Genomic DNA, 22985 nt, shown 5'->3' with positions numbered 1-22985 from the left:
TAAACCAGACACTAATATATTAAAATATTTAATCTTTTGAATTTTTATATAAACGGTTGCCGTAATTACTATATATATATTCAATGGTAGGAAAAAAAGATGCTGCACGTTGTCTGACATCTGAAGAAGAGTGCTAATATGTAGCTTCAAAATTTTCGGAAGGCAAAAATAATGGTTGCTAAGAGATTCGAACTCTTGCATCTTACGATACCTGAGTATTCCTACAGTTAACTGCAGTCAAGATATTTTCTTGAATCAGGCGCCTTAGACCGCTCGGCCAAACAACCACTTATTTGTTGTAAAAGTTATACGAAAAGAACCTTTTAATGAATGTTTTTTTTAACATTCTAGCCAATTTCCAACGTTTATTTGCGTATACTCAACCTATACTATGGCGGAATTCACTCCTTTCAGTAACCTTTTTATATTTTACGTACTACTGTGTCGCTGAGTTCTTTATATCTATACTTCCTTATATTTTCTGTATTTTTTCAAAGCTGTGTGCTGGCGATAAATCCATAAATCTCCAATCTCCAGCTTCATGTGGCTTTCTGGCACTTACAAAGCTTGGGCCCCTTGGTTCTAACATCAAGTGACCCATATTTTTCAAAAAGGACCCCTTATTATATATGTTTTCCTCCTTGACCACACGATGGAATACAGGGTTTTTTTTCGATCCAATACCTTTCAAAAATTCCCTTGTTGTTTGCTGATTACCTGCCATAAATATGTGATAAGTAAACAGTATTGCCGGATACCATAAGGTTAGCCCTGCATAGCAAAGTAACAATATTGCAACGGGACAATCGCGAGGCCCCCCTGATTCCCGTGCAATATGGATGGCACAATTAGTTAATAATATGACGGACGAAAGTATTGCACCTAACAGGAATATTAAAAAGAACCGGTAGTTCCTTTTTCCTATGCAATTATTGACCCATATGCAATGGTGGTCATGAACCATTACGCAGACGTTACATGTGGAACAGTGAGAAGACCGAGGTGGTCTCCATATCCTACATGATGGACAATACTTGATAGTAATGTCTTTTGAAATTGAAGAATGTGTTGGTAGTGTTATCAAGTTGTAATATTCTTGCGGGATCTGATAATTATTTCTTAGTTGACTTAAATGAATATTTCTCGGAAGAACGCCAGGATCACTAGTGGCTGTTCTGATAAAGGATGCTAGCGTTATGACCCAAAAATAATAGAAGAAAATGACCAGCACTTTATAACCATTTTGGGTATGCCACAATTTGTGAGCCTCAAATATGGAGAAGAGAACCATGGGACATACAATAGCAAGGAGAACACCTAACCACAACGGTTTGGCGCCCTTTACTGTCCTGAACCTGCCACCAAGGAAGAATATATAATTCGAGACATTCGGTAACGATATATAACCTTTTCCATCGTTTATATCCTGATCACCCTCCAAGGTAACAAGCCATCGGAAGAACAACTTCGTCAATGAACCTTCTCCTGTATGCTCTTCCTTTGTTATTGAGGTGCTTTCCGATCTTGTCGACCTTCTAGAGACCAAGGCCATTATCTTCCCCGTTTCTCTTCTTGTTACCTTACGCTTTCTTTCCTTTACATTTTTATATTTGCAAACTGTAATCTTGATAAGGCGCTGCTCGCCAATTTCCGAGTAGTTTGACAAAATAAACACAAACTGTTTATGTACAAGAAACTAGGAAAACCAAACAGAGAATCTCAAGCAGAGAAATAAGGTAATGAAAGTAGGTGGCATAGAAGACAGACAACTGGAAGCCTTAAAAAGGGCGGCACTGAAGGCGTGTGAACTCTCCTATAGCCCCTATTCTCACTTCCGTGTCGGTTGTTCCATATTAACAAATAACGATGTTATCTTCACTGGTGCTAATGTCGAGAATGCAAGCTACAGTAATTGTATATGTGCAGAACGATCTGCTATGATACAAGTTCTAATGGCAGGCCATCGCTCAGGATGGAAATGCATGGTCATTTGTGGCGATTCTGAGGACCAGTGTGTTTCCCCTTGCGGCGTTTGCAGGCAGTTTATCAATGAATTTGTGGTCAAGGACTTTCCAATAGTCATGCTTAATTCCACAGGTTCTCGTTCTAAAGTCATGACAATGGGAGAACTGCTGCCCATGGCTTTTGGTCCATCTCATTTAAACTAGCAGCAATCTTTATTTGGCTGCTCCCCGAAAAGAAAGCGAAAATTTTTTACTTATTTTTTTTTTTTTTCATTTTTCATATAAAGAAGAAAAACTGATATTATTATTATTCATCCCAAGAACGCTATTGTGTATATTCCTAGCAAGAAAAAAATAAGCAAAAAAATTGTATAATGAGCACTGCAACTACAACAGTTACTACCTCCGATCAGGCTTCTCATCCTACCAAGATATATTGCTCCGGTTTGCAATGTGGTAGAGAAACTTCGTCCCAAATGAAATGCCCTGTTTGTCTAAAACAAGGCATCGTTTCCATTTTCTGCGACACAAGCTGTTATGAAAACAACTACAAAGCTCACAAAGCTTTGCACAATGCTAAGGACGGCTTGGAAGGTGCTTATGATCCTTTCCCAAAATTCAAATATTCTGGTAAAGTGAAGGCTTCATATCCACTTACCCCAAGAAGGTATGTCCCTGAAGATATTCCTAAACCGGACTGGGCCGCTAATGGGCTACCAGTCAGTGAACAAAGAAATGATAGACTTAACAACATCCCTATATACAAGAAAGATCAAATTAAGAAGATTAGAAAGGCATGTATGTTGGGTAGAGAAGTTCTTGATATTGCCGCTGCCCATGTCAGACCAGGCATCACTACAGATGAATTAGATGAAATCGTCCACAATGAAACAATTAAGAGAGGTGCCTACCCTTCCCCTCTTAATTATTACAACTTTCCTAAATCGCTTTGTACCTCTGTCAATGAAGTTATTTGTCACGGTGTGCCCGATAAAACTGTCTTGAAGGAAGGTGATATTGTCAATTTAGATGTTTCCTTATACTACCAAGGTTATCATGCAGACTTGAATGAGACATATTATGTCGGCGAAAACATTTCTAAGGAAGCTCTTAATACTACTGAGACCTCAAGAGAATGTTTGAAACTAGCCATTAAAATGTGTAAGCCAGGTACCACCTTCCAAGAGTTAGGTGATCATATTGAAAAACACGCTACCGAAAATAAGTGCAGTGTAGTAAGAACTTATTGTGGACATGGTGTTGGTGAATTTTTCCATTGTTCCCCAAATATTCCCCACTACGCCAAGAATAGAACACCTGGTGTTATGAAACCAGGTATGGTTTTCACCATCGAACCTATGATTAATGAAGGTACTTGGAAGGATATGACCTGGCCTGATGACTGGACTTCTACCACCCAAGACGGTAAACTGAGTGCTCAATTTGAACATACACTGTTGGTTACCGAACATGGTGTTGAAATCCTAACAGCCAGGAATAAGAAATCACCAGGTGGCCCAAGACAGAGAATTAAATAGATCTAGGTATTTTTATCTTATACATATAGAAACCAATAAAAAACTTGAACTTGTACTTTCCCGAGTCCGAATTGGTTATTATGAGAAGCTATTTTTTTTTTTTACCTCTTTTTATATGAATCAAGCGTACATAATTTTCTCTATAACTATTCTTCGACATCTATTTGGTCGTTAGGCTCTTTCTGTTCTTGTCCTTCTGCCCATTGTGTTATATCATCGACATACGATAATATGGTTTCTATACTGTCAGGATTATTAGATTCCAAAGGTAAAAATTGAACCATACCGAAATCATCGACGAGGTTGGCTATGCACTGGTTCAGTCTTAGAAATTTAGGGTTGGATGCTTGATTCATTCCTTCCGTTTCCATTAATAACATTGCATCGGGATTCAAAAATCTTTTCAGTTTTTTCTTATTGATGTCGCCTTTTATCAAGTCTAGTTTGCTCAACACATTGATATGGGGTAGTTCCAATAGAATCATCGCAGACATAGCAGATAGTGCACCGCTAAAAAATTTTGAGCTATCTATCACAAATGGCGCTTCCAAAAGATATGTGGCGCAAAGGTTGAAATTCAGTTGTTGAGTTAAATGGCGCACTATGTTCGGTAAGACAGGGATATGCGTGTAGAGTTCAATTTGACCGGGACAGTCAAAGATTAAATATTCATCGTTGAAATCCCCGATCTCTTCGTCAAGCCAGTCTAGATTTTTCAAAAGATATTCGAAGCAATATATTAGCGCACCATTGGGGCCCAAATCCATTTCTTCCATGACATCATCTAAGGAAATTAAATCTCTAATGTCAATAGTAAATTCATACTTGGTAGCTTCTGCGGCAGGGTCTAAATTTACAATATGAGCTCTTCGTCCTACAGTTTGCATATGTGATATAATGGAATTACAAAATGTGCTTTTCCCCGCACCTGCAGGTCCTAATACCATGACACCAACGCGAGACATTTTCCAATGCTGATTACTCTATTTGTACTTGTTAAGTTTTTTTCACGATCAGGATGACTTGCCAACCTCTTAATTATTGATCTTTCTTTTTTGATCTTTCACCTCATCATTTTAGATTTTTTGCAAAATTTTTCTTAGTATTTTTTCAGTTTAGGGACAGCGGGCCAAATTGAATAGCCCTATGTGAACAATTGATGATTCAGAAACATCAATGGCATAAATCAAGCTGAGAAATTCTTGTCATTGCATAGAAGGAAGGTTTGGTGCGTCAGTGAACGGATGAAGCGCATCAAAAAGTAGATATTAGCTGTGATAAACGATGATTTGCATAACGTGCATGCGGCCCGTAGATTCCCTTTATACAGTGTACTCGAATGACCACATTCAGCTGACAGATTGTCCATATTGCCAAGAGACAGTAGACAAATATGTTGAGATAGATAATGTCCTGTTATTCATTGATTTGCTTCTATTAAAAGCAGGTGCATATAGACACTTGGTATTCAATGCTTTGGAATTGCATCTCTCAAAATATCCGAAAAGAAAAGCGCTAAATGATTGCCAGTGTTTGCGTGACTATACGCAAGCTTTGTTATTTAACGTAAAGAACTGGTTTTGTAAATATGACCGGTTAAATCGCCTTTGGCTTCTACTATTATCATTCGAGATTTATTTAACTTGGGTTACTGAGGAGAGTAAATACATCTACTATTTGAACCGTAACAATAATGATGGTAAGCTCATCATGCTTTCAAAAAAATTACCAGAGAGCTTCAAATGGGACTCGGCAATCATGCGCAATACCATTACAAGTAAAGTGTTTACCTGGAGCCCACCAATACAATATCTTTACTTTGCAAGTTATTGTATTCTTGACGTTTCTTTATTCCACACCTTTACCCAGTATTTCATACTGAAAAAGTTGCATTGGAAGCACTATTCCGTTTCTTCAAAGGATGTCATATCATATACGATCTTATTATCGTACGGTGCCAAAATTTTTCCGATATTGATGTTGATATGGCCTTATGATACTCTAATTTCGATGAGTATCATTAAGTGGGTAGCTAATCTCTATATTATTGAATCGTTGAAGATTGTAACTAATCTTTCCTATTGGAATATCATAAAGATTTTTATAAGTGTGTCTTTATTACGATATTTCATGGTTAAGCCAATACTTATAGTTTTCGTGGCAAAGTTTAACTTTTCAGTTATTAAGAATTTAATACATCAGGAGTTTATACTACTACTACAGAAGTCAGGAACTTATTTATTGTTATAAGCAAATAAAAAAATATCCAGTATTACTTGTATCAAAAATCTTATTTTGGCATTTTCACAACAAAATATATAAATATAGAAATAGCACCTTGGGATTTCAATCCAACATCGGACCCTCTAATTCACTCACAGCGTAAGGGTATGCATACGACTCTTCCTCATTGGCAGAATTCACCGTAGAATTGTCTCTTTCGTACTCGCGAATTGAACTCAATGCGATATATTTTGACAACGGCAAATAGTTCTTCTCGAAATCATATAGGAAACATAATGTCACTACTGGAAGCGGGAAAAGGCAAGATGACAAAACCCATCCTCCTTCGAATCCTGCCAGTGTTCCTGTCATTGTTAATTGAAACAATAGCAATCCAACGATGATTCTTCTAAAAATTAATGGCCATACTTTTCCTGTAGAATGGGGCAAATGATCTGTGGCAAAAATCAATTGATATTTATAGACGTAAAACCCAATAATAAAGTACGCCAGCCCTGAAGTCAAAATTTTCGTGCTCATTACACTGTAGATCAACGTTATAATCAAAATCAGAATTGGCTGTGGTAATTGTAGTCCAAAGTTAAATATCGGTGGATTGTAAAGTTCATTCCGTTGCCTAGGTGTCTTAGCCTTGATTTTCACTAGAGGAAAGCCGATCAAACTACCAACTAATAACAACTTAAACGGGAACATACCAATACCTTGCAATATAATCAAATCGACATAGAATAAGGAGAACTCCTTCACAGATGTAGCAAGTTGATAAGCAATTTTGGTGGTATCGCTGAGGTACGCCCAGTAATTAGATGCTGTACCTGCCAATGTGAAAACTAAGAAAAGGTTGACAAAAATATAAAAGAAATTTTTTGAAACAAGTGAGATTTCCTCTTCGCTGTATGATACCAATCCTTGATAAGAAGTCAAATACTCGTAAAAATAGGGGATTCCAAAGTTAAGCAATGTGAAGAGATAGGTTGGTAATAGCCCCGTTACAATGTTAGCGGCCCACTGGTGATCTTTTAGTAGCTGCCCTACGCTTGGCCAGAATTTCGAAAGTGTTTTCAAATTTAGCAATGTGGCTAAGTATGATACAGGAATGACTAAAAACAAACTTGAAAGGCCTATAAATACGGTAGTAGAATAAACTTTTGTTAACCGGTCCTTTCTAGAAAGACAAACATGATCCCACTTGATATCGTGAGGTGCAGGAGCCAATCTGGTTATGAAGTAATGTACTCTAGGATCTAATACCGCCTGAGCTGCCATTTGCGCATTAGCAACAGAATCCATCGTAACGAATGCCGTAGGTGTTGCGGAGTAGTGTTGTTTCCTCGCTTCAATAATTTCAGCATCAATAAATTTTAATTGCTGCTCCAGGTACTCTATGGCATCTACTTCCTTCCCAAAGATACCACGATATCCAATTTTCATTTTTGGTCTCTCTCCAAGAGAAATTTGAGAATATAGTATAGTATCCTCGTCATTATTATTGCTTGATGGAACATTTTCTCCATGTGTAACTGCGCCTGATTGCTCGTTTCCCAATAAATGATAGTTCTCCGAATATGGTTGTCGAGTACGGAGCTCCCTTGGACATTCTGAATATTTTAATTCCAGGTTTTTGAGTATTTTCTTCCGACAATGAAATAGCTTGTTCAAAGGACCCCACTCTCGACAAATAGTGATTGATGAAACGGTGCCGATTTTTAATTGTTCAATTCTGGTCTTTAAGGCTTCCGAATCACGAAGCTCTATCGGGATGCCTGAGAGCCTTATCGTTCTATCAGTAATCGTATTTTGCTTCCCAAGATAAGCTTGCCTAGTACTTACGACGTGCTTTGTTTCCGCAACTGCCATTTTAATTGCTATGAAGGTGAAGAAATATGTGAAGAGAACATACATCCAGAGGTACACATTTGTACGTTCGGGAGCTGAATGATTGTCACCATCGCCACTTCCCTCCACAATTCTTTTTACCAGATGTATTAAAGAACTTTCACTGTCATCATCATCGTTGCCGTCATCAATTTTTCCAGTAAAATGATATCTTACTGGAGATATAACGCACACAGAGAAGAAACAAAAAATAGAAAGTAATTTGATGCACATTTTGAAAAAACTCAAAAACACATACGCATCTAAACCTGCATATTCCAGAATCTGTTCGTCCCGTATCTTATACAACACTGTTAACCAGCCGAATAAACTTGACTGATTCCAGGACGGTAAGCGAAGGTTCCCGTCATCTTTATATCGTCTGCTTGCGTATAATCTAGGCCACTTTTTTAGTAGAATTGAGAACGAAAGCAAAGCAAAAATACCTAGTGAAGTAGCAATAGTCAGTTGCGTCGTTACAACCTTGGCGGTGGGTTTTCTGAAATCATGATGCTCATCTGGAACTGTATCAAGATACGATGCTGCCGACTTGAGCCTTTCGATATATGATGTCATTCAGTACTGTTCTATTGTACCCAAAAAAGGCATTCAATGCTAATCTTGTTTGTTTAGCCTTCGTGCCCGCCATTATGTTAAAGTGTTGAGTTTTTCTGATTCACAATTGTTATATATGCCACATTAGGGGGAGGCGTGTCTTTGCAAGATCATGAAAAATTAACTGTGATTTTTATTTTTAAATAAAAAAAGTGCAAATTAACACAAAATCATGCTACTTTTTACTAAGAAGATATATTGAAGGTACCATTTATATGTTAAGTATAATTAGAGTGACGAAATTTAAATTTTGAAGCACCAATTATCAACCAATCAGGTCCGCCAGTATTGTGCCAGATTATGTAAATGATCAATCACGATAGGCAGCAAAGCATTTACACTATCATTGATTAGATTCTGAAAATGCACTGTGGCATCTTCTTCGGACATATTCAAATTAAATCTCTCTCTTACACGTAATATAGCACCATTGGGATCTATTCTGATATCAGGTATGTTCGAAGTCTTCATTAATTCAAACAGGTTTAAGATTAAGCCTGCATTCCTTCTTAAAATCGAATATGCCACAAAACAGTAGCTGCGAAATTTATCATAATTTGATGATTCTGCACCCCCAAACGCCTCTATAATTTGAGGGGGCAATTTCATTAATGGCGGAAAAGGTTTGGGGTCCTGACCCAAGATATAACCAAAGTCTGCGTGAAAAAAGTGCCCATCTGGCGTGACTAGTAAGTTGTCTAAATGCCTATCGCCGACACCTAAGATGTATGTAATAACACAATAGCCAGCACAAGATTTGACAAAATTATCTAAAACCCAGCCTTGTACGCCTAATGTCGCGTTCTCATCAGGATAGTGGAGTTTAAGGTAGCCAAGAATACCGTGATATTTGCTTAGTATGCTAGCTAATGTGTCATTAGGGATAAATTCAATGGCACCTTCTTGTGGTCCTGTTGCCAAAATTTTGTATGGTGTCAATTTCAAGTCCACGTTTTCATTTTTTAATAACTCATTCATTAAACTTATGATCTGTACTACCAGTTGATCTTGTCTCAAATCATCGCCAACCTTAAACATTAAGTGATATGGTTGGTTTAAGGTCGTTTTGAATGTTATTTTTAGTGGCGATAAAGAGCTTTTAAATACCTTCGAAGTTTCAGGACAAACGTCGCATATCAACACATCAGGGTCTAGTGGTAAAGCAATTGGTCGTACTTTGACAAGAGGCCTGACTTTCGTCTCCAATAAATGCACTAGTAATTCCATCTTTTTGGCTGTAGTATCTTTCAGCCTCTTAATTGTTTCACAACATTCCCTGAGCACATTTATTAGCCTGACTTGATCGTTCAGTATATTCCGAGATTTTTTATCCAGTCTACTCCAAAAGGAACTTAAAATCTGGTCTAAATATGGCTTGTCCTCAGACTCGGACTTTAAATACCAATAGAAAAAACTTCCTAACCTTGGGTTGACCAGTGCTCTCCTAATCAAAAACTCAGCCAAGGGAGAAATGACGATTGGTAGCGATTCTGTCCCGGAAGTTTCCGATTCACTCGAGATGGACTTTAATAATTTTTGGTTGGCATGCGATGTAGATAGTAACATAGAATCACCCGAAAGCTTTTGCGAAGATACGGCATCCACAATAGTGAATTCACTGTTAGATTTGTCGGAAAAAGTGGACAGGTTCTCAAAACAGACAGCTTCTACCAACTGTAATAAGTACAATTCCAGCTCCTTGTCTGATGCCTTCTTCAGCCTATTTACGGCGTACGATCTCACTGAAAGGTTTTTAAAAGTTGAGCCTAATAGTTCTAATGCGTCGTCTATATCAATTTCTGCCCATGAGTCCATTAGTTCTAAAACCTCTACTCTTTCCGATTCTTCTCTCAAATTTGTACTCTGTAATAACTTTGTAAGAGCTTTTTTATTGTTCATCAAATAATACCTATATTTCCATATTGAACCCTTTTCATGTGCTGTTAATTTAGTGCCAGGGGGGTAGTTGATGATTTTATTCAAGTAGTCCCTCTTTTTAATGTCCGGCTTCACTTGCTTGTCCAAGTTTGCATTTTTAGATGCTCTTTCCAATCTCCTATACTTTTCCTCTATTGGATCATTGTTTGGTTGGTCAGGATCGTAAAACTTCAATGTGGAGTGATATTTGTCCCCCAAAGAAATTTTGATTTGAGGATCATTCCTATTCGGTTCTCGTAAGTCTGTGCTTAGTCCAGGATTGTTCTTCAAAGTTGGAATATTCATTTGAGTATTCATAATTTCCCTTTCGATGAACACAACAGGAAGCTCTAACATTGGAAATTCTAAGTTTAAGACAAAGGTGCCCTGAGGCCAAGTCCTATTTTCCCGTTGTTTCCTTAATTTGCTTATAGTGATTTCGTCAAGCCAAGGGAGTCTCGTGAATTCACCCTGAAAATATTTATTCAAATTTTCTTGATCTTTGTTATCAGTGACCACTTCACAGTGGTCAATCACATCATAACGAAATTTTAAGGATTCAAACCCTCTTTTTAAAGTACAGTCTTTTAAGTTAAAGATGCTCGTTTCTAGATTGAAAAAGGGAATTTGCTTGGATCCATTGTATTCCCACAAAATAATGCGTAAATGACTGCTAAAGGTAAGCTGTTTGATACGTATGGGCAAAGTCAACCAATAATCCCAGGTTCTAGAGTTTCTGAAAGGAATATACGGCGTGTATATCGGAAGAGTTAAATTTCTGTTTCTCTCTTTATCAAATACCTGTAAGGATACAATTAGATCACTAGAAGGGAATACATTTGACCCTATCAGCATTAATTCAGGGTTCAGGATTTTTTGAGATGGCTTCAACAGTGGCTTATGTCCTTCCAATGACTTGATTTTCACTTTCAGGGGAACATCCAGATCCTGTGAGACACAGAATGTTATGTTGTTCAGTGACATTGTTGGAGTTAAACCCTTCCCTCAATGCTTCACGGAGATGTTATTGTTGTTTTACTTTATCCTTTAATCCTTTTGACTCAAACTTTCTTGAAAAAGTGTTTGATGCCGGATCTGCATATACCGAATGAAGGACTATGTCCACTTATTTAAAACGTTCATATAAAAATTTCATGCACAAAGTCACAATTTAAGATTTGTCGAAAGCTTCAGCCCCATGTCGAGGTGTATTCGCCAGTCCGTATGCACAAACTTCAATGTCTGTAGGCGACAATGCTTTAGCACTTATGCCTCTGCTCTCAAGGAAATGACACATCCTATAAAACCCTCAGCGCAAACGCTCAGACATCTACAATTCACTCAAAGAATACCTTTTCAAAAAGGATTGGAAATACAGGAGACATTAGTTAGGGCAAATTTGGACATCAAAGACATTCAATCGAAGATTGAGAGAAAATTAATACAATTGGATGAAGAATATAAGGGCACTGCAACAATAAATGATAACGAAAAAAGAATATTAGACAAGGTTATGGCAATGAAACCTAATCCGATAATATTAACGTTTGAGTTTGAGCCAACTTATACAGGTGGGAAGAGGATTAAGAAAACTATGACGCCAGATCAGATAGCGGCTTATGAAAGTTTCATTCCAGAAACGCAAAAGGACAACCCACGACCAAAGTTTGTTCAAGTGGAAAGGGGTGGACAAGTAACATTTCATGGTCCAGGCCAAATTGTTATTTACATTATTTTAGATTTGAAAACATTTCAAAGTTTCCCTGCTAAATGCTTGGTTTCATGCATTGAGCAGGCCACTATCAGAACGTTGAAGAATACCAAGATGTGCGACGACACTGACAAGCCTTTGAACTTAGATGCTATGACTACAAAGGACACTGGAGTTTGGGTTGAAAATGGCAAGAAGAAAGTTGCTAGTGTTGGAATACACGTCAGACGTTCCATAACATCGCACGGGGTAGCAATTAATGTTAATACAGATCTATCGTATATGAATAGTTTTGAAATGTGCGGTTTGAAAAATACACTGACTACTTCAATTATGGAACAACGACCCGATGCTGTTGTAAATGTGCAAAGTGTAGCAATTAGTTTTGTCAAAGAAATGACAAAGCTGCTAGGAATAAAAACTTTGGAAAGAATGCAAATTGACGACGTCAATATTTTGAAAAAGAATCCGTGAGACGGATGACTCCCCCCATACTTTCTTAAATGAAAGGATGCTTACCTTTTTTTACATGTGAATATCTATTACATATATACGTACGTATATAATAATCTCTGACGTGAAAAGCGGATCGTGTGTGTCTTGTATTTACGATGCTAGTTGGGGGAAAGGATCTTGAAGACAATAGCTATAATCCCGATGGAAATAGTTCCAAATGTTAATAGTGTGAAATGATTACATAGCGTGTTCTTGATGCTAAATTTGTCAGTACCCTTAGGATTCATGCCCGGGACGCCTCTAGTGTCATGTTCGGTAGTCTTTTTTTTAGATGCAGTTGAGAGTTCTTGTTCTTTCTGTTTGTTCTTCTTCATCATTTGTGAATTCTTATATCGTTCCACTTCTAACCTAGTTTTCAAGTCTTCTATTTCCCTTTCCATGCTTTTTTGCTTTTCATTATTTCTTCTTTTCTTCACTTCAAATGACTTTTTGAAAAACATATGGTCCCTTTCCAACTGTTTTACTTGATTTCTGTTTTGTTCGATAATCTTTTCGTATTTCCCCGACAGTTTCCTTCTTAATCCATTTTGCAGCTTTACCAGTTGCTGATCATTTTTTTCCACTAAAAGTTTGTTCGTGTATTCTAGATGTGTCGTATAATTAATTAAGAAATTCTCCATCGACTGTAATTTAAAATTATCGCATTTGGAAAATGGAATTTCCATTGCCAGGGTTTTGATGATATTAGATAAAGTCGGGCTCGTACCAATACAATTATTAATAAAAATTCCACTCAGTATTTCTGTATCAGAGCCCAGGATAACTTCTTCCAATTCTAGGTTGTTGGAATCACCATATATGTGACTTGTTATGGCAGCAGCCTCCTCTTTTTCTGTAATTGTATGGCAATCATCACTATCTTCATTTTCAAAAATCGGTGATTCTAATAAAGGTTGTACAAATAGTTCTTCAACTGTGGCACTTATTTTTCGATGCTCAATTTTCGTATCTATATCTGTTCCCAAGTCTATCACATCGCCAACTTTGATTTCTACGTCATTTGAGCCAATTCTTTGACCGTTAATGAACGTACCATTACTGGATTTTAAGTCTCGTATATATACCTTACCCGTGAGCGGGTCGCAACTTAACAATGCATGATTCCTGGAGAGTACTCTTGAATCGAAATTACCATTATCGGACCTTACTTGGGAAAAAGTGTGTGAATCCACTCTTTTACCGCCCCTGAGCGATGAACTGGAGCTGCTATTACTATTAGCAACAGGCCTTCCCAATTTCAAACCATCTGGTTTAAATGGTATCACCACATGTTTGCTCTCAAAAGTTCCATTTAGTGATGTGAGGACTAGAATGTAAGTATATTTTCTCCTTGGTGTTCTTGATATGCTATGTGGAAAATAGCTTTTTGTTGGGTCGGCTATTCTCTTGTCATACTTTTCAATTGGCCTCTTCGATGAATTCGTAGATCCATCAATTAGATTTGCATTCTTGGGTATACTATTATATGTTATCTGTTTCTTGCCCGGAGAACTGGGGTGCTCCTCCTTATTTATTTCAGGTCCAGGACCAGTCATTGGATTCGATTATATCTATAGCTTCCAATATAACCAACGACAGGCTCCTTGTGAGGGTTACTTTGTCACTCTTGCCTTAATTTTGTGTTCACGTAGTGCTTGTGACTTTCAAGAACAAATTTTTAATTATGTTCCGTTATGGTAAACAAGTGAAATTTCAAAAGTTGAGCACCACGATTACGGAATAACAACAAATAACGAAGGTTGAAGAAATTAGATAATAGATGAGAAAAAAAGAACACCAGAGAGAGAACAGGTGCTTTCTAAAAGATTTCAATTCAGGGCGAATAATAGTAGTCCTTACCCCTTAATATATTGGAATATAATAGGACTAGTTAGACGCTGGCAATAAGATTGGTTTATTGTTCTTTTTTTTACGACTGTAACAAAGCTACGTTATTTTTTGTTTTTCTTTTTTTTTAATTTATTTGGTATTATATATCTAGTGTATATGTTATTATTAGGAAAGAGCTGTTATTTAATATTAAGTGTGAACGAAGGAAAATTTCGTAGGTAAAAAAATTAGTGCAGAGAGCCATTAAATGAAAGGGAAATTTTATTCTTAATTATTTTTTGCAATTTTATTTCCCACTAAGCAGCTTTTTCACTGGCGGTGGAGGATTGCTTTTCATTATTCTTATGATGAACTATTTCAAACTCATTGGTGTTTTCAGAGCTAGTTTTGACCAACTCAGGTATTTCATCGTCGGAGCCTTCAGGTCTGTACTCGTGGCCGGTAGTGTAACCTTCGCCTAATGTGTAAGCGCGGATTTCTTCTTCAGAAATTTCACTGTATGGAACCATGCCCTTCTTTCTTGCTTCTTCGTCAGTAAAGGCACCATAATAATCTTTGTCATCATGTTTGACAGTAATTTTGAATGGGAAGAGGAGGCATAGTCCCCAATAGACGAAAAAGGAGATCAAAAACGAGAAGAAGGAGTCACCGTAAAAGAAATTGACAATACCAGTGTTGTGGAAATAGTCATTATTGACTTCCCAAGCAATACCAGGTAGACCGGGGGTCATACCACAAACCCAGGCAACAATAGCTCTCCAGTTAACACCCTTAGTGAAATAGTATTCACCCTTGAGAATAAAGGCATTAGTGATGGAGTATTGTCTTTTTCTGATCAAGAAGTTATCGCAAATCATGACAGAAATGATAGGAGTCATGACAACACCGAAAGAACTCATGACAGTCAAGAAAGTAGAAGAAGAGTTGTAGAAGTTCCATGGCAAACAAGCCCAGGAGACACATGCGGCAAAAAGGGCACCCCTCTTGATGTCGACATACTTGGGTAATAAACCGGCCAAATCCATACCACTGGCAAACCCACAGTTGGAGATGGTGTAGGACATTTGAGATAGGACAAATGAAAGACCACAGAAGAACGCACCGGCACGAGCACCTGCAGAATAGTTAGTTGTCAACCAATGGTTGAAGATATCCATAGGCATCCAATATTGTTCACCGTATAGTTTGTCACAGGTGGAGGCACCAATAACACCAAAAACTGGGATTAAAGTGGTTGGAATTAACAATGCACAGATGGTACCGGCCCAGATAGCCCAATTGGAGGAACCAAATCTCGAGTAATCACTTTGGTTGGTGGAACCTGGAGAAACGGAACCGAACCAGTACGAGATCATATAAACCCAAGCCCAAGCTTTGGTGGAGCCAGTGGCAGTGGATTTAGTGGAGGTAAACAATTCTCCAACACCGTGAGCCTGTTTAGCTAAATAGATCACCATACCCAACATAGAGAAAAATGTAGCAACACACGACCAAATTAAAATGTAGTTCATGTGGTAGGGTTTCATTAAGTAACAGAATGCAGTAAGGACGTGGAAGATGATAAAACCAATTAATTCTTTAGTGGTCATGGCAACTTTCGAAGATAAGGTGTTTGGCAGGTGCAAATAATGGTGAGACCATGAATCCAAGATCATATTGATACAAAGACCTCCCACCCAAGCGTTGGACCCGTAGTTGACAATACTCATCAAAATTCTGATGATGATACCGAAGGCAGAACCGTAAATACCAAAGACGAATCTTTGGGCCAAAGTGAAACCGACCTTCCAGTCGTAACCAGGACACGAGTTTGCCAATGTGAAAATAATGGTCAACACATCACCGACGATAAATGTACCAATGGTTTCTGGGTAACTTAATCCAACACCTAGTGCAGAAGAGGCACTCATCCATGTACCCACTGAAAAGGACATAACACCCCAATATGCAAAATTAGACCAGAACCCCCATGTTTGGTTAGCCGACTTAATAGGTTGCAAATCCGGGTTCTTCAAGAAACTCACAGATGCCCTGTCTTTGACAGGAATTTCCAAAAATCTCAAAGCCCTGGAGACTTTACTACCGAAACTCATATTGATATAATGCAATTGGCTCTACAGTCCTTTAAATGATGTTGCGATGAATCTCAGAACAATAGATGCTAATATGAGTTCTGGAATAGGAAATGAAATGGTAAAGCTTCCCGATGACTTCGAGAATTGTATCTCACATATATACCTAATAAAAAAAAAGAAATTACATTACAATAGAGGATGTAAAAATTTCGCTTTTTTTTTTTTTCTATTCTCTTCCTCTTTTCTCTTCAACTACCCGAAAAAGGTATGCATACTATTTGCCTTAGAAGCCCGATCGATGAATCCTCTCCTCTTCCATATAAATCAATAAGGCAACCTCTAGAAAACGCCCATTCCTGCCAAGCGCTTTGCAGCCTTATGGCCGTACTCTGTGCATCCGCTGCTCATCGGCTCTCTGAAACCTTCCCTATGCGTTTGGTAGTCGCGCGTGAATATGCTAATTGGGGCGCCTTCCAACATGCGTTTACGCGGCGCGCTGGAGCTTCTGTGGCGGCGACTTCTGCATGGTTTGATGCAGTTGCGGCTGGTACTGAAAATGCACATATGCAGTCAGCTGAATCATGCAATTAAGCGGAGAGCTTTTTTGAAGACAAAGGGCGGCAAAAACGCCTTACATGGATGCCTTGACACGGTCATAAACTTGCAAGAGAGTATTCTTGCAGGCATTCGTCTTGTGCCAGTACTTCCTATACTTCTCGACTATGTCCTTTACAACATCAGTCTTGGAGGCATGACCTTCGCAGATTTTCTTGAGGTCTTGCTCCATTTCTCTGCGCTGGAAGGGCTTTGCAAAGGAGTCTTCGAGGCCGATGGCCTCGAAGCCGTGCACTAGTGAGACACCCAGGGTCGTGGGTTGTAAGTAGGTTTCCTTGCCTACTTTCTCGCTCCTAACGTAATTACGTACTTGGATCTTGTCTATGTGCTCCGCAATGGTGGCGTCTGTGCCAATGCCGTTTGTATCCATGAGGAGAATGAGTTCACTCTCAGTCATCGGCTTGGGCGGCGCCGTAGTGCCCGCCTTCATTTCGGCCTTCGCGATGTCTACGAGGGCATTCATTTCAAGCCGCGGTAACTGCTTGGTGGTTTCCCATCGGGCCCAAGGGTAAACATCGAGGAAATTTCTCTCTAGGACTACGAGACCTGAAGCTGAGAAACGTTCAACGGCCCAGTCCAACACAAGGGTCATCGATTGGCCCTTGGCGTCCTCTGAGCAGCATGCCAAAAAGTGCCTGGCCACGTACTCGTATACTCTTCTTTCCACTGGCGAAACATTTGCTTCAGGCCCCAGACTTACGATGGGGTGGATTGGTGGATGCGCTTTGTCGTCATGGGAGCCGCTTCGTGGAAACTTGAACTTGTTATTGTTACTTGTGTTTTCGGGTTGGAGCAGCGATGCCGCGTACGATGCCCAGGCGGTTCTGCCGCCTGCAGCGAGTTGGTCCAATTGAGCTTGCTTTTCGACCAAGGATTTTAGGTCCATTGCGTGTGGGAAAGTATCAGTCTCTGTTCTTGGATACGATATGAACCCCTTTTGGTATAGCTTTTCTGCTGCGTCTAGTGATTGTTTGGCGTTCAGACGCAGGTACCGGGCGCAGTTTTTTTGTAGCTCCACTGTGGTCAGAGGTAAAGGTCTGTATTTCGTTGTTGGCTTTGATTTCAAGTCTACTACTTGAGCAACATTGCCGGCGGTTTCGATGCATGTCTCGTAAAACGTTAACACGCTCAGCCGGTCGAACAAGTGGCCCCTGTCCCACTGGAACGTTGTTGTTCCGCCGTTGTCTTTGTTTTCGACTACCAATTGGATATACCAGAACTCTTCGGGAACAAAATTTCGTATTCTTTCAAACCTGTCTACTACAAAGCCGAGCGTTGGAAACTGGCATGTACCATACGATACGACTTGTGAGTCGTTCTTGTTACCACCGCGGTGTTTTGCACCATCCTTGGTCATGGTGGCTTGGTTTCTCAGTTTATTTCGTAGCGTTTCTGTTAAGAGTCTGGTGAATGTAACACCTGCTCGAAGATCGATTTCAATCCGCGTGCCTACAGCGTGCACACTCTTCATATCCAATCGACTTGGGTTTCGTGCTGCATTTAATATGTGTTGTCTTTCGAGATGCGAAAAGACTGCCCGGTATACTTGATCATTTTGTATGAGCCTGTTGCCTCTCTTGGCCTCCTGCCATATCTCCCAACCGATGTACTCTCCTTCCCGGTCGCAATCTGTCCATATCATCAGATAGTCTGCATTCCTCGCTTCTCGCTTGATGTTGCTTGCTATCTTTTTTTGGTTGTTATTCATAATCTCGTTCAGTGGCGCATCAAATAACTCTTGGATGGCGCATTTTCCCCACCCATGCGAATCATGGCTGAAATCAATGCCTGTTAGGTGCCCTGCAACACTAGTCATGGTAACTTCGCAGTTAGCCCCATTTCTGGCAAACGGGAACCCACTAAACATGAAATCATAGTTCTTTACATACATGTAGCCGGAATCCCTTGAAGTTGATCTGCCTCCTCCTAGGATCTGTGAAACTGCCTTCGCTATAGAATTTTTCTCTGCGACACATAGCACTTTCATTATTGTCTATAATACACCTTTACGTAGCTGAAGCGAGCGCACAGACGAAGGTGCTTTCAAAAGCGATGCCCTCTTTATTGACAGTTACTAATTCGCCAAACTGCTTTTTTTTATCAATGTGATTTTCGCGTTCACGCCATTATCCAATGTCAAAAAGGATAATGGAAATGTTAACATGCCTGTATGATCCGACCGTTTTTAGCAAACTTATCAGGGGAAAAAGTATATTCCATTAAATGACACATGCCACCATAGATAATGGATAATGAAGAAGTTAACGAAGAATGTATGAGATTATTTTTCAAGAACGCTCGTGCGCATCTGGATAAACATCTAACATCAAGGTTGACATGCGATGAAAATGCATATATCACGTTCAGATGCTTCCTGGATGGAATACATCGCAAATCTACTAGGTTTCTCGAAGAGCTACTTTTGAAACAAGAAAATATGTACCATAATAACAATTACGAACGCATAAATGATTCCGTGATACCATTGGTTCTGAAACTTTTATGGCTTCAAATTCACGAACCTACACTCCAATGGTTTGAGCACTGGTTCCATGATATCATGCGACTAAGTAACAGAAGAAAGTTCAGAGTTTTTAGAATTTTTCAAAAAAAAATGATTCAATTTTTCAAAATTACACACAGGTATTACTATGACATCATCGAACACCTATGCGCAAAGTACGATATGAATTCCGTTATTTCAAATGCTCTCTTCGCGAAGTTGAATTTAATGCAATACACAGATGGACTTTCAACTCATGAGAAAATTATCTTAAACACGAGTAATCCACTGACGTTTTCCATTGTAATCTCACTACAAAGATGCGTGATTAATCTAGGTTCCACACATTTTTATAAAACACTACTAAACAAGCCGTCTAACAAACCCAAGAGTGTGGAAGGTTTTGAGAAGTCTATTAGGTACTTGAATATTGCCTCACTCTATCTCCCAGCCGTTGGAGATACTTATTTTCAACGAGCGAAAATTTACTTGATCACTGGGAAATTCTCACTGTATTTCTTTGAATTAGTAAGAGGAGCATTGGTAAGGATTCCGTCTAAATGTGCGTTAAACAATTTGAAAGATTTCATTTTGACTCCTGATTTTCCGGAAAGAAGACGTCTGATGAAAAAATTGGCAATTCTTGTGTCAAAAGATCTCAAAGGTGAGAAATCATTCTTTGAAGGTCAAATTGTTTTGCAATTTCTATCGATAGTAGAACACACTTTGGTTCCACAGTCATGGAACGCATCACGTGCTTCTAATTGTTGGTTATTGAAAGAGCATTTACAAATGGCTGCATTAAAGTATCATTCAGGTAATATTAATGTTATACTTGAAAACTTGGCTGCCACAATGGGAAGTTTCGATCTTATGTTTACAACTCGAAAAAGTAAGGAACAAAAGAACAAACTCAAATATGCAGATTTGAGTGAGCGCCAGGTTTTTTTTTTAGACTTGAGCTTTGATTTTATTGCTAATATCATAGACGTCGTCATCAAACCCTCCTGGCAAAAAAACATGGAAGACTTTCGATATCTAGCCATTATTCGTTTGCTTATGTGCTGGATTAAGTCATATAGATCTATTTTGCAGTACACTCACAGACACAGGAAGTTTTGCACTTCATTCGCCTTGTTGCTGAACGACTTGATAAATAGTCCACTGAATTGTTCAGGAAATATATATAGCCACAGGCCGAAAAGAAGCTATCTTTTTAGAGAAGATATTATTTTCAGGGAATTTTCTTGCATTAACTTTGCACTAACAGATTTTAATGACGATTATGTGTATGATTCTCCCGACATGATTAATAATATAATTGGATGCCCTACATTGACTAAAGTGCTTTCTCCAAAAGAAGAATGTGTTCTGCGAATTAGATCAATAATATTTTCTGGCATGAAATTTTTAGAGAAAAATGACACCGGCGTCATATGGAATGCCAGCAAATATAAGTTTGATTTAATAAGCCCAAATATTAAAATAAAACGCCAAATAGCATTATCGGAAATTTCCTCCAAAATAAATGTAAAAACACAACAGGAAAGAGTAGTCTCTTCGAGAAAAGTTGAGGCCAAAAGAGATGAACAACAGCGCAAAAGAGCCGGGAAAATAGCTGTGACAGAACTGGAAAAACAATTTGCAAATGTCCGGAGAACAAAAAAATTGTCTCCGCTCCCAGAAAAAGATGGCGTTTCTTCTGAGTTGGTAAAACATGCTGCTTCACGAGGGAGAAAAACTATCACTGGCCCACTATCCTCTGATTTTCTCTCATATCCAGACGAAGCAATTGATGCTGATGAGGACATCACCGTCCAAGTGCCAGATACTCCTACTTGAGAGAACAAGTAATGGTGAGGGAAAAAATCATAATATGAAATATATTATGACGACGTCAATTAACGTCGTCCACGCCTGTCGTCGTCAACCCACGAAAATATGGGGGCGGTTTTTATAACGGTTATTAAAACGACGGGATGCCGTCTACGGCACGGACAAACCCATCGCTTTGGAAATAGGTGACTGCGCTTGAAAAACATAATTATTTATTAGCATAATAAATTCAAGACAGCAAATATATATGCTGTCAATACGTACATATTAAGCCTAAATATTCTGTGGAAAAAAGAAACAAACTGGTAATTATGGAGAAAGCTTTGGAATTAGACGGAGAATATCCGGAATCTCTGAGGGATGAATTCAACATCCCTACATTTAAATCCATGGGACTATCGTCCGACGATAAGCCTGTGACGTACTTATGCGGGAATTCTTTAGGTTTGATGCCGAAGTCAACTAGGAATTCAATTAATGCTGAGCTAGATGCGTGGAGCGATTGTGCTGTGGAATCGCATTTCAAACATCCTGAAGAAGCCAGAGGAAAGGTGCCTTGGGTCAGCATTGACTTACCTATTCTTCCACTACTAGCCCCCATCGTGGGTGCTCAAGAAAATGAAGTTGCAGTAATGAATAGTCTCACTGCAAATTTGAATTCATTGTTAATTACGTTTTATAAACCTACTGAGAAAAGATTCAAGATCCTTTTTGAAAAGGGCTCCTTTCCATCAGACTATTATGCTTTCTACAACCAGTGCAAAATTCATGGAATTTCGGAACCTGAGAATGTTTTTATTCAGATCGAGCCACGCGAGGGAGAGACTTATATCAGAACTCAAGATATCCTGGATACCATAGAGGTAAATCAAGATGAATTGGCGCTGGTCTGTTTGTCAGGTGTTCAGTATTACACGGGGCAATATTTCGATATTGGCCGAATCACCTCATTTGCCCACCAATTCCCCGACATATTGGTTGGATGGGATTTAGCACACGCTGTAGGGAACGTCCCATTGCAACTTCATGATTGGGGTGTTGACTTTGCCTGTTGGTGTTCTTACAAGTACTTGAATGCCGGGCCTGGTGGAATTGGTGGCTTATTTGTCCACTCGAAGCATACTAAACCAGACCCTGCTAAGGAAAGTTTGCCAAGATTAGCTGGTTGGTGGGGCAATGATCCTGCTAAGCGATTTCAAATGCTGGAAGTATTCGAGCCGATTCCAGGAGCATTGGGATTCAGGCAATCTAATCCAAGCGTTATTGACACAGTGGCATTGAGAAGTTCATTGGAATTATTTGCGAAGTTTAATGGTATTAATGAAGTTCGTAAAAGATCGTTGTTGCTGACGAACTATATGACGGAACTGTTGGAAGCCTCCAAGTATTACAAACACCCTTTAAGGATCGAGAAATTACCATGTTTTTTTACAATATTAACTCCAACAAGCACAGATGAAGAACATGGCGCCCAATTGTCACTTTACTTCGATTCTGACACTGGAAAAGAGGATATTATGCCCAAAGTTTTCCAATATTTGCATGACCATGGTGTCATTGGCGATGCAAGAAGACCAAACGTAATTAGATTGGCTCCTGCTCCCTTATATAATACATTTTCAGATGTATACATTGCGGTGAATGCACTAAATGAGGCGATGGATAAGTTGTAGTCCTAGAGTGACCGCATCGCCTTCATCTTCTTTTGGATATTATATATGACGTAGTTTGAAATTCGTATACTTA

The 22985-nt window shown here is 38.9% G+C and overlaps 14 protein-coding genes and 1 non-coding gene across 15 annotated transcripts, besides 1 other annotated feature; 7 read left to right on the top strand and 8 right to left on the bottom strand.

The window, feature by feature from the left end:
* Positions 1 to 172: 172 nt before the first annotated feature.
* On the bottom strand, positions 173 to 287 carry YNCL0034W. The gene is made up of 2 exons: positions 250 to 287; positions 173 to 216 (listed from the first exon to the last, which is right to left on the bottom strand). It is a non-coding gene; the product is annotated as a tRNA-Leu (tRNA).
* Positions 288 to 472: 185 nt separating this feature from the next.
* On the bottom strand, positions 473 to 1552 carry ERF2 (palmitoyltransferase ERF2; the record flags this gene model as incomplete). Its single annotated transcript, NM_001182133.1, has 1 exon — positions 473 to 1552. The coding sequence occupies one exon, from the start codon at positions 1550 to 1552 to the stop codon at positions 473 to 475; it is 1080 nt and encodes a 359-aa protein (NP_013347.1).
* Positions 1553 to 1739: 187 nt separating this feature from the next.
* CDD1 (cytidine deaminase) lies at positions 1740 to 2168 on the top strand (the record flags this gene model as incomplete). The annotated part of the gene is made up of 1 exon (NM_001182132.1): positions 1740 to 2168. One exon carries the CDS (start codon positions 1740 to 1742, stop codon positions 2166 to 2168), a length of 429 nt encoding a protein of 142 aa, NP_013346.1.
* Positions 2169 to 2338: 170 nt separating this feature from the next.
* MAP1 (methionine aminopeptidase MAP1) lies at positions 2339 to 3502 on the top strand (the record flags this gene model as incomplete). The annotated part of the gene is made up of 1 exon (NM_001182131.1): positions 2339 to 3502. One exon carries the CDS (start codon positions 2339 to 2341, stop codon positions 3500 to 3502), a length of 1164 nt encoding a protein of 387 aa, NP_013345.1.
* A 146-nt stretch (positions 3503 to 3648) lies between these two features.
* On the bottom strand, positions 3649 to 4467 carry GPN3 (putative signal sequence-binding GTPase GPN3; the record flags this gene model as incomplete). Its single annotated transcript, NM_001182130.1, has 1 exon — positions 3649 to 4467. One exon carries the CDS (start codon positions 4465 to 4467, stop codon positions 3649 to 3651), a length of 819 nt encoding a protein of 272 aa, NP_013344.1.
* Positions 4468 to 4786: 319 nt separating this feature from the next.
* ARV1 (sterol homeostasis protein ARV1) lies at positions 4787 to 5752 on the top strand (the record flags this gene model as incomplete). Its single annotated transcript, NM_001182129.1, has 1 exon — positions 4787 to 5752. One exon carries the CDS (start codon positions 4787 to 4789, stop codon positions 5750 to 5752), a length of 966 nt encoding a protein of 321 aa, NP_013343.1.
* Positions 4809 to 5472: an origin of replication (ARS1219; Replication origin; identified in multiple array studies, confirmed by plasmid-based recombinational ARS assay).
* A 96-nt stretch (positions 5753 to 5848) lies between the features above and the next one.
* Positions 5849 to 8197, bottom strand: CSC1 (Csc1p; the record flags this gene model as incomplete). Its single annotated transcript, NM_001182128.1, has 1 exon — positions 5849 to 8197. The coding sequence occupies one exon, from the start codon at positions 8195 to 8197 to the stop codon at positions 5849 to 5851; it is 2349 nt and encodes a 782-aa protein (NP_013342.1).
* Positions 8198 to 8509: 312 nt separating this feature from the next.
* On the bottom strand, positions 8510 to 11137 carry VPS34 (phosphatidylinositol 3-kinase VPS34; the record flags this gene model as incomplete). Its single annotated transcript, NM_001182127.1, has 1 exon — positions 8510 to 11137. One exon carries the CDS (start codon positions 11135 to 11137, stop codon positions 8510 to 8512), a length of 2628 nt encoding a protein of 875 aa, NP_013341.1.
* Positions 11138 to 11351: 214 nt separating this feature from the next.
* On the top strand, positions 11352 to 12338 carry LIP2 (lipoyl(octanoyl) transferase LIP2; the record flags this gene model as incomplete). Its single annotated transcript, NM_001182126.1, has 1 exon — positions 11352 to 12338. One exon carries the CDS (start codon positions 11352 to 11354, stop codon positions 12336 to 12338), a length of 987 nt encoding a protein of 328 aa, NP_013340.1.
* A 140-nt stretch (positions 12339 to 12478) lies between these two features.
* FAR10 (Far10p) lies at positions 12479 to 13915 on the bottom strand (the record flags this gene model as incomplete). Its single annotated transcript, NM_001182125.1, has 1 exon — positions 12479 to 13915. One exon carries the CDS (start codon positions 13913 to 13915, stop codon positions 12479 to 12481), a length of 1437 nt encoding a protein of 478 aa, NP_013339.1.
* Positions 13916 to 14506: 591 nt separating this feature from the next.
* THI7 (thiamine transporter THI7) lies at positions 14507 to 16303 on the bottom strand (the record flags this gene model as incomplete). The annotated part of the gene is made up of 1 exon (NM_001182124.1): positions 14507 to 16303. One exon carries the CDS (start codon positions 16301 to 16303, stop codon positions 14507 to 14509), a length of 1797 nt encoding a protein of 598 aa, NP_013338.1.
* A 249-nt stretch (positions 16304 to 16552) lies between these two features.
* On the top strand, positions 16553 to 16876 carry YLR236C (uncharacterized protein; the record flags this gene model as incomplete). Its single annotated transcript, NM_001348857.1, has 1 exon — positions 16553 to 16876. One exon carries the CDS (start codon positions 16553 to 16555, stop codon positions 16874 to 16876), a length of 324 nt encoding a protein of 107 aa, NP_001335797.1.
* Positions 16877 to 16916: 40 nt separating this feature from the next.
* Positions 16917 to 18887, bottom strand: TOP3 (DNA topoisomerase 3; the record flags this gene model as incomplete). Its single annotated transcript, NM_001182121.1, has 1 exon — positions 16917 to 18887. One exon carries the CDS (start codon positions 18885 to 18887, stop codon positions 16917 to 16919), a length of 1971 nt encoding a protein of 656 aa, NP_013335.1.
* Positions 18888 to 19145: 258 nt separating this feature from the next.
* EST1 (Est1p) lies at positions 19146 to 21245 on the top strand (the record flags this gene model as incomplete). The annotated part of the gene is made up of 1 exon (NM_001182120.1): positions 19146 to 21245. One exon carries the CDS (start codon positions 19146 to 19148, stop codon positions 21243 to 21245), a length of 2100 nt encoding a protein of 699 aa, NP_013334.1.
* Positions 21246 to 21550: 305 nt separating this feature from the next.
* BNA5 (kynureninase) lies at positions 21551 to 22912 on the top strand (the record flags this gene model as incomplete). Its single annotated transcript, NM_001182118.1, has 1 exon — positions 21551 to 22912. One exon carries the CDS (start codon positions 21551 to 21553, stop codon positions 22910 to 22912), a length of 1362 nt encoding a protein of 453 aa, NP_013332.1.
* Between the last annotated feature and the right edge of the window lie 73 nt (positions 22913 to 22985).

This window comes from Saccharomyces cerevisiae, chromosome XII (assembly GCF_000146045.2).
Source record: "Saccharomyces cerevisiae S288C chromosome XII, complete sequence".
Taxonomy (NCBI): Eukaryota; Fungi; Ascomycota; class Saccharomycetes; order Saccharomycetales; family Saccharomycetaceae; genus Saccharomyces; species Saccharomyces cerevisiae.
Note: the sequence above shows the minus strand (reverse complement) of the source record. Positions and strands in the feature narration are given on the sequence as shown.